The sequence below is a fragment of the Urocitellus parryii genome, chromosome 2 (assembly GCF_045843805.1).
Source record: "Urocitellus parryii isolate mUroPar1 chromosome 2, mUroPar1.hap1, whole genome shotgun sequence".
Lineage (NCBI taxonomy): Eukaryota > Metazoa > Chordata > Mammalia > Rodentia > Sciuridae > Urocitellus > Urocitellus parryii.
In genome coordinates, this window is record NC_135532.1 from 154215017 (window position 1) to 154225117 (window position 10101).

At 43.4% G+C, this 10101-nt stretch overlaps 1 protein-coding gene across 1 annotated transcript; it reads left to right on the plus strand.

Moving 5' to 3' along the window:
* Positions 1-1935: 1935 nt before the first annotated feature.
* Positions 1936-3243, plus strand: LOC144253417 (sperm motility kinase X-like). Its single transcript, XM_077795518.1, has one exon. It carries the CDS (start codon positions 1936-1938, stop codon positions 3241-3243), a length of 1308 nt encoding a protein of 435 aa, XP_077651644.1.
* Positions 3244-10101: the final 6858 nt, after the last annotated feature.

Below are 10101 nucleotides of genomic sequence, written 5' to 3' on the forward strand. Positions count from 1 at the left end.
TTGAACCCAGGGCTGCTTAAACACTGAGCCACATTCCCAGACCTTTTAAAATATTTCATTAGAGAGAGGGTCTCAGCAGAGTTGCTAAGTGCCTTCTAAAGTTGCTTAGGCTGGATGAGAACTCACACTTTTGCAGCCTCAGCCTCCAGAGCCTCTGGGATTCAGGCATGTGCCACTGCATCCAGCTGTGTGACAGTGTTTAGTGAGCTTTTCCATCACTGTGGCCATGACACCGGCCAAGAATAACTTGGAGGAGGAAACATTTAGCTGGGAATCATGGATTCAGAGGTCTCAGACCATGGATGGCCAACACAATTGCTCTGGACCCAAGATAAGGCAGTCCATTATGGGGGAACATCCCAGAAGAAGAAAGCTGCTCACCTGAAGGCAGCAAAGAGGCAGAGACACAAGCAGAGACAGAAAAAGAGTGGGGCAAGGATCAGAGGGATGAAGCACCCTTCCAGTGCCTGGCACCAGTGACCTACCTCCCCCAGACATGCCCTACCAGCCTTAAGTCATCAGAGAGTCAGTCCATTCAAAGTAGGATGCACTGATAAGGTTACATTTCTCCCAATCCTACTATTTCATTTCTGAATATTCCTGCTCCAGCACCAGAGCCTGTGTATGGGACACCTCACATCTGAACTATAATAGGCTATAATGCTCTCAACCTGTGGCACCCATGCAGGAGGCTCCCACACAGAAGCACAACTTGAGCAACATAGTGATATAATTTCTTACAAAAGACAAAACAGAGAAGTTGGGGCCTAGGGAAGTAGTTGAGTGACAGAGCACTTTCCTGACGTGCCAGAGGCCCTGGGTTCAATGGCCAGTATGTGCAAAGAACACAAAACACAAACCCAAACAAACAAAAGCAGGGCTTGAGAGAATGTGGTCAACACCTCTACTCCTTCCATCATCTGAGGATACAGCAACAAGGTGCTTTGACTTTGGAGTTGCCAGTCTCCAGAAGGGTGGGAAGTGAATTTCTATTGTTCATAAATTACCCAGTCTAAGGGGTTTCGGTAAGAGCTGCAGGAAGAGACCCAGGTGTGTGGGAACACCTCCAATTCTTCCCCCAATGGTAAGGACACTTTTGCTGGTTCTAAGATTGTAGGCTTCTGTATTTGATCCCTTATCACTTTGAGCATATCAATCCCCCACCTTTTGCATTCCAGAGTTGGTATCAAGAAATCTGATGAGAACCTTGTGGGGAAGGGGTGATGAACCCTCCCTCCCACTCAACCCCTGTGGTGTTAGTACCTAGCTCTAGAGCATCACAGGGAGCAGTATGTTCTGTTATAGCATCCCCATGTGAGCGCAGCACTCCCATCCCTTGGACCCCTTCAATTGTGAATTGGAGGAAAGGGGAATTGAATGATTTGAGTGTAGATATGGAGAGGTCTTCAGAAGCTGAAAGTTACTATGGATTTTCAGACTCCAGATGATAACACCATCGAAGCATCCTCCCGATTTTCATCTCTCAACATGTAAATATCAGTCTGCATGGCCCACATTAACAAAGAGCTTCTGGGATCTTTTCTTCTTCATATCATGAAGGACAAAAAATTCCTGGACACCCCCACATTGAGATGACCCCTGGGGCTATGGGCAGTCGTGACTGGTCATTTCTTGCTCTGACCTCACGAGGAGCCACTGTGAGGTAATCTCAAACACCGGCTATATAAGACAGTGGCTGTGGGTGGATTTTTGTCCATAAGTACAGGAAGCTCTTGGTGGTGACCTGTGGGACTTCCAATTAGCACGTTTGGTGGTTGGTGGTTGGTGTTTATGGTTGGTATTTGCTGTTGATTCTTTGATTTGGGGTTTGTTTGTTTGTTTTGTGTGTTGCCTTTTGTTTGTTAGTTTTTTGTTTTGTTTGGGTTTGTTATTTTGCTTTTCAGCTAGTGTCCTTAATTGGTGTTCCAGCTTAGGATGCAGAGAGAGAGTAGTGAGAGTAGTGTAGTGGCTCAGAGGCTCAGCTCCTGCTATGAGTCAGCCCTCACCGACCATTATCGAGTCCTGAGGATCATTGGGGCGGGGAGCTTTGGGCAGGTGGTAGTAGCCCGCCATCTCCTGAGCGGGGCAGAGGTGGCAGTGAAGGTAGTGCCCAAGACAATGGAGAACAAGGCCGTGCTGCGTGAAAGGGATTGGTTGATGGCCCTGGAACACCGAAACATGATCCAGCTCTTCCAGGTCATCGAGACCGTCCACCATCTGTACCTGGTCATGGAGCATGCAGGTGGGGGACAGCTACGGCGTCGCATCCCAAAGGCTGGTGGCATACCAGAGGAGAAGGTCCGCATAGTGTTCAGGGAGATGGTGCGTGTTGTGCATTACTGCCACGAGAAGGGTGTCGTGCACCTGGACCTGAAGCCTGAGAACTTCGTGGTGGATGCCAGGGGCCACATAAAGCTCATCGACTTTGGCTTGAGCACCAGCTTCACACCTGGGCAGAAGCTGCATGACTTCAGGGGCACTCTCCACTACTGTGCCCCTGAAATCATCCAGGACAAGGGATTCGAGGGTCCCCCTGCCGATGTCTGGAGCCTGGGTGTCACTCTCTACTTCATGCTGACAGGGACGAGGCCATTCAGAGCGAGCAACACTAATGAGCTGCTGAAGCAGATTTTACAGGGAAGCTATGACCTTCCTCCGCACGTGTCCAAGGGAGCATGCAGCCTCATCCAGCAAATCCTGAAGGTGGACCCCAAGCAGAGGCCCACCCTGGAGCAGGTAATGGGGCACCCATGGCTGAGGCAGGGCGAGGACTCGTCTCCCAGGCGACGTCCCAGCAAGCCACTCCCCAAGCGGCCCGACCCAGCCATCATGACCATCATGGTTGACATGGGTTATGACCCCTATACTGCCTGGCTCTCCCTGGCAAAACGCCAATTCGATGAGGCCATGGGTACCTACCTTATCCTCCAGCACCAGAGAAGCCAGGGGGCTGACTGCACGCTCTGGGTCAAGCCTGTGCGTCGGGTGGTTGGGCCTCGCCCAGGCCACGTGATGGATCCTCCCAGTGTCCACCCCAACAAATGCCCCAGTGAGCCTGCGCTTGCCTTGCCCTGTGAGCACCAGCAGCCTGGAGAGGCCAAGAGGGCAGGGCAGAAGGGCGCCGCCCATGCCAGTGTTCCCGCCATTCCTCTGTGCTTCCTCCACGCAGACACCCCCTCCCAGCCTAGCCCCCCAACAGGATCCTGGGCACCAGTGGCAGACGTACCTCAGGCCCAACCCTAGAAGGTGGGTCACACAAGGAGGCAGCTCGGCCTCCCAGGGTACCTCTCCAGGGCAGCCTGATGAGAGAAGCAGGGGCTGGAGGGGATTCACTAGGATGGCCACCTGCCTTCAGAAACTGTGCTGCTGCGTGCCTGCTTCCATGGACCCGCCTTACAACCTAGAAGAGGGGCTCCAATGATCCGAGGCCACAGGTCCCCTAGGTTCCACAAGAGAATGGCCCCAGTGAACATGCCCATGTGAGACAGGACAATGGACAGCCAGAGAACCCTGAGCTCTGAGCATCCCCTCAGCATGGCCCTGGCTTAGGTCACAAAGCGGACCCCAGTCTTCCAAGGTCAGACTTGCTACCTGGCTCAGGCTTCACTGTGTGGCTTACAGCCAGGAGCTGGATCCACCAAGACTCTCCTCTTCCCCCCACCTGCCAGAGACATCAGAGACTCTTTCCCTTCCCACATTTCCCCCTGCCTTGCTCTTCTCTGCCATTGCAAAGATGGTTCTGAATAAATCTGTTTTATCAAATTATATGAAATACTCTATGTTCCAAAGCTTAAAACCTTAGTCTGTTGTTAAAGGCTTGTGGTACCATAATACATGTTGGTGGGAACATGTGGTAGAGGAATTCCTTGTACTTCACGGCAGCACAGAGTGAGGTGAAGGGCCATAATCCTAATATCTTCTTCAAAGGCACTCTCTTACTTCCTTCCATTAGGTCCCACCTCTTAATGTTTCTTCAATCTCCAAAGGTGCCACAGGTTGGTGACCAAAAATTATACCATGGGGTTTTGGGGAAATTACTCATCTAAACTATTGTAATAGACAACATAGATAATGTGTATGTCTTAAGGAGTTTTGGGGTAGCATATCCAAAATCTTAAAACTGATGATAATAATTTCTTTTGGTTGGACTTAGGGAGACTATTGGAAGCTGCAGAAGATAGGTACAGGAGGGGAATATAGGTGTCAGGAGGGAAGAAATACAGTTCCTTTGTTTTTTAATTTCAATAAAACCATTTATAATAGCCCAAAATATCCGTGAATATCCCATTTTAGCATATAGCTCATATGAAATTATTAATAAGCTCTTTTGCATTCTTTTTAAGTATATGAAGTCATGTATTTTACACTGATCCATACATTTCATCTGGAACTAGCTGCATTTCAAGTGCTCAAGTGTCAGTTTTCCTGTGCTGTGCCTATTAGACAGTGTTTTGCTAGAGGCATGAAGTGTTTTCATGTAGGTAGGGTAAGCTTTAAGAGCAAGTTGCCTCCTAAGCTGAACCTAGGAACATGAATGCTATATTATCAGGTTCAAACACAGAAGGGGGAAGGTGCCCTGCTTATCTTGAGCTCCTGGGTGTAATGGGTGGGCTCTATTGGTTAGCCAGACAGAGAAAGGGAGAAACGGCTATAGCAAAAACAGTATGGTAAATTAATGAAATTATGTTACTTGCATGTATGGATATGCTACAATGAAAGCACTATTCTGTATACTTATTATGCACCAATTAAGGAGTAAAAAAGAAGAGAAGCTGTAGGTTGAAGACACATACTCTTCCAGCACTCTCACCTGCTAGAACTCAAAGAATCTGCTGTGGGGATGGGATGGCAAGGTTCAGATCTTGAGAAGGGGAGTCAGCTGAGGGTGGGCCTCAGCAGGTCACCCAGGAAGGTGGAGTTATACTGTGCTGCAGAGTTCTGAGGTCATTCAAAGACTTGCTTTTTCAGTGACAACTCAGGAAATCTCATGGAAGCTGGATTTGAGGGGTCATGGCAGGCAGACAGGACAGGAACTCCATGGACTGGAAAGAAGGTTGACGTAGGACAGGGGAACAAATGTCTAGCAGGAGAGAGACACAGAGACAGAGATAGAGGGAGAAAGCTAGAGATAGAGATAGAGATAGATATTAAAGAATAAACTCTGGGATATATTGGCTTTGAGATATAACATAAGGGTAGCATCAACCAACCCCTCATCTGCAAAGTTGGAGGATTTTTCTGCCAAACCCTTCAGGCACCCTTGAAGGGAAATACATAGTCAGGAATTTGGAGCATACCATCTCTGTTTTACAGAGCTAGAGATGTTGATTCAAGGTCAAGTGACAGCTAGAATCACCTTCAAGTCTCCTTGTCCCCTGGGGTATGCACAAACCTTATCCTTAACCTACCCATATCTAGCCCAAACAATCTGCTTCCCTCTACCCCTTTTATCTTGTAGTTCTAATGAACATGGGCATTCCTTCCCACTTTTACTTCTTCTAATGGCTTTCTGTTGTGTTCTTTTTTTTCTGGTGGGAAATCACCTGGAGATTTCTTGTTTTGTCTTGAACACCTGGTGAAAGAGAAAGCAGTTCATAGGGCACTGCTCCAACATTGGCTCTTGCAGCTGAAAGTGCCATCACTTAATGACAGCTGTGATTCCACTTCCACCAATATCCTCCCCTGACTCCTGGGGGGGCTGAGATTCTCCATGTTCAAAAAATTCTCAGGTTTGCCCCAGCTGCTTCTGTATGAACTATACTTTCAATATTGAGGGTACAGAGCAGGAGGTCCCAGTCTTAGTCATTCTCGTGAGAGTAGAGAGACGAGAGAGACTATACAATTTCTGAGGTCTTGGATGCACTCCAGACCAAAGCAAGTCATACCTCTCTACACATGAGAGCTGGGTGTCAGTCATCCTTAAATGTCTTTCACTCTCTTGGAATCCAACCACCATGTATGGAAATTTGCCCTAGGTAGCTTAAGAGATAGACTCTGAAAGAGGAACTGATATATTGATAGAGAGGACATAAGAAGGAGAAATCAGTCCCAGACCTAAGCCAACCCTTCTAGGGCCTGGATATGAGTGAGATTATCTTGATTCTTCATCCCCCAGTCAGCTGCCCCAGTCAACAGTCCATAGAGCAGAGATGAGCTGTCCCTTGAGACCTGTCTGAATTTCTGACCCACAACAACATACATTGTGTGTTTAAACCAAATGGTTTTTATTCACAATCCATAAAACTTGAGATAATTTATTACACAGCATTACTAACTGTTACATCCCATGGGACCCCAAGCGCTTCACAGTAGGACTTGACTTGATCTGCTTCTGTAATTCTTTACTTAAGGAGGATTTTAGAGAATAATGGAGAAATGCTAAATGCTAGGGAAAGGCCAAAGTAAAAATCACAGTGTTGTCCAGATCAATTAAAAGCAGGAAATAGACAATCATTGCTTGGAAATATGTTTAGTAAAAACCAAAGAAAAATAGACAAGGTTTCCCTCCCTCCACAGATGAGCATCTGGCCTTTTGTTGGCGTTAGCTGACCCAAACTGCTATTCCTTGATCTCTCTGCTGTCCCTCCCCATGGTTCCAGCTTCCAGCCCAACCACTGAGAGGCGTGGTTACTGAGAGGTAAAAGACATCAGGGAATTACCTGCCAGGTGTTGGGAGTCACAGCCTAGTTTCCTATGACTGTCTCCATGGTGATTCTGGTTTCTGTGATTCTATCACTAACCTTACATTGCCAAATGTTTTAGTAAGCTTTGTATCACAGTGACCCAACAGGAACAACTTAAAGGAGGAAAAGTTTATTTGGGGCTCCTGGTTTCAGAGTCTTAGTCTATAGATGGCTGATTCCCTTGTTCTGGGTCCAAGGTGAGGCACCACAAGATGGAGAAATGGCCCAGAAGAGTAAATCTGCTTAGCTCAGGGTGGGTCAGTAAGCATACAGAGAGAGGGAAGTGGTGGCAGGGAAGACACACCCTTCCAGGGTATTCCCCCAGTGACACATCTCCTCTAGCTGTGCCCTACTTGCCTACAGTAATCCCCCTCAGTCACTCTATTCAAACTAGGATGAACTGATTAGGTTATAACATAATTTAATCATTTTACCTTAGACAATTCCTCTATTAGCAGGAGCTTTTGGGAGACACATCATATATCCAAACACTAAAGATGGCAAGACTGAGGCCTAGGCTTCTAGGCAGCCAGGAAGAGAGTTGGTGGGAGAGGTCAGGGGAAAAATGTGTCCTGGGGTCCCCAGCAAGATTTTGCAGAGTCGCAGGGGGGGGTCCTGATCAATCGGTTTCGATCCTTCCTTGGGACATGGGCATGTTTGGGGGCAGAAATTTGGAACTGGAAGGGGTTGTGGCTATAGTTGCCTGGTTCCTCTCAGGAGAAAAAAACAGTTTTAGTCAATTCTTTTTCTTCAGCTTGACATTTTTACTATGCATTATTATGTATGATTATCTCTATTAAATCATTGTTCCATAAATTTACAATGGAACAATGATTTAATAGAGATAATCATACATAATAATGCCTTGTGACATCATATATATTTTAATCTAAAATTTACTGCTTTAGAAAATAATCATTGAGACATTCAGATGATTATTTTACACAAAATCTGTATATTAAAATTTAATATTAGTCCATATCTAATACAAATTACATTTGTAGAAACTGTAATGCTGTCGTAGGAAGTAATATAGGAAATTCTGTATATTCTTCCAGAGTAATTGACTTATCTTAAAATTTATAATTTAAAATTTTGCTAGAATCCCACACTATTTAGTCATCCTCTACTTAATTTCTATGTTTTAAATTATTAGGCATTTAGATAAACTTCAGTTCATCCCTCTCCTGTTCTGCCAAACTGAGGTCTTCTGGGAATGTAATCCATTGTTCAAGAAAACAACAACAACAAGAAACTGTGAAATATAATTTTATTTCTTTATTTTGGGAAATGCAATATTTACTGGATGTGAATAGCTTACCTCCAACAATCAATCACCTTGACTACATGAATCCAGAGATATAGAGCATGTTCAGTTACTTATTTTTAATTCCTTGAAGAAAAATTGAGTATTTTAAGACTTCATCTTAGAGTCACATAGATAATTGCAATTTAATATTCTGAGTAACACTCAGATAATTCTTGATGATTGCTTGTAAAAGTAGACTATTCATAAAATCTTAAGGGATTAGCCATTTCCTGGATTTATATATTTAAAGATGTATCTCTTTCCTATTATTTAAAGGTTTGATACTTTAGATTCTGCAAAAATATATATATAAAAAAGGAGATGGATCTTAACTAAGGAAAATTTATCTCATTGTGGAATATATGGAGAAGCACCAAGAAACAATGTTTCACTGGAAACATTACCTGAGATTTGATGGAATAAAAATACGTCCTGGCGCTGAGTAAGCAAATGAGAAGGAAGTGGAGACTTGACAGAAATAGTCTATCTTTCCGTTAAGCATTTTTTTCCCTTTTATTTTCTCCAGCTTTTTTAAATCTTATTTTTGATTGCCTAAGCATTTCCATCTTTTTTTTGTCTTTTGTCTATACCAAGGTGCCCCAATGGAAGTTAGAAGTAATATATTAATAGGAAGAATATCAAACCACATAAATAACTGACTTAAAACCACACTCCTTTGAGAACAAAAACAACCAAAAAAGATCATTTGTATCCCAAATGTATTTTACATAGCACTTCCCCTGCTAAAGTAAATTTGTCAATTTGGGGAAATCAGATTTACTTCTAGGAACCTTTTAAATTAACTTTGAAAATATTCTAAAACAACAGTAATCCATCCCATAAAGACCTCACTAAAATATATATATAATTAAATACCATAATTTTTCCCACTCATTGCTTCATTGACTACATTTCCTATGATGTATTTCTAATCTGAGCAAAGACTCCAGTCTTCTCTACTTTCAGTTACTACATTTCCTGAACATCATCCTGTCAAACTGACCTCCACATACCCCGTAAGTCCCCACCATTTTTCTATTAACTCTGTCTTTAAAATCTAATAATTTGTTTTCTCCCATGAATACTGTAGTGCTTTAATAATTAGTCTCCATGCCTTAAGTAATTCCCCTTAAGATCTATCCCTCCCAGATTTTTTGAGATACAAACATGATCATGTCATTTCTTTCAAAAATTTCTTCATGAAGAGTTCAAGGCTCTAAGTGAACTGACACTTGCCTAACTTTCCTTGATGATTTTTTCCCTCTTTCCCACATATATTATGAATTCTCAGGCATTTCCTTAAGATTTCATAGACTTTACAATGCAGTTACACAAATAAGAGTTTTAGGGAAGATCTTAAAAAAAAGTGAAATCCCCCAGGCACGGGTACCACAGAAAATAATTTAAAATGTATTTATGAACTAAACGGACTTCTTTCTAAACAAACAGAAAAAAATTCTAAGTGGGGGAAATATATTCAAGAATACCTCGGTGTCATCTTTTTTTCTTTTTTAACATCTTGATCTTGAAGGAGAAACATGGTCCAATGTGTAATTGTATTGAAGTGTGAAGTGCTATCATTCCATTGTGAAGGAAATAGTACAGTGGTAATTGAGGCAGATGAAGCAACTCTCATCATTTTCCATGTGCCTTAAATTCTGGGCCATCCACACCCATTCCCTGAGGCTCCCTGAAATAGAAGAGCTTTCTCATAACACTGGGCATGCTGCTTTTTCTGCCTGAATGCTTTCCCTCTCTTTGCCTGCCAGCATCACCCCTATCCATCTTTCAAGTTATTTATTTTTTAGGTTATCACCTCTTCTGTGAAAACCTTCTCCATCATTCTCTGCGGCAACTGGTTTCACCACAGATTGAAGCTACTTACTCACTTGCTTATCTCAAGTGTCTTGCTCTCTTCAAGTGCATAGTTGTAACCCCATTATCTGTCACAAAAGAAGAACTTGAGGTTTATTGACTAAATTGTAAAATGAGACTATCACAATCTATGAAGAAAAAAAAGGTAACACTATCAAAGTTATTGGGTAGAATTCAGATTTTTAGAAATACTAATTTTTAAAAAGTTGATATTCAGTTTTAGATTCAGCTTAT

Bases quoted from the DNA above. Each gene is read 5' to 3' on its own strand.
- LOC144253417 (XM_077795518.1), top strand. From the start codon at position 1,936: ATGCAGAGAGAGAGTAGTGAGAGTAGTGTAGTGGCTCAGAGGCTCAGC.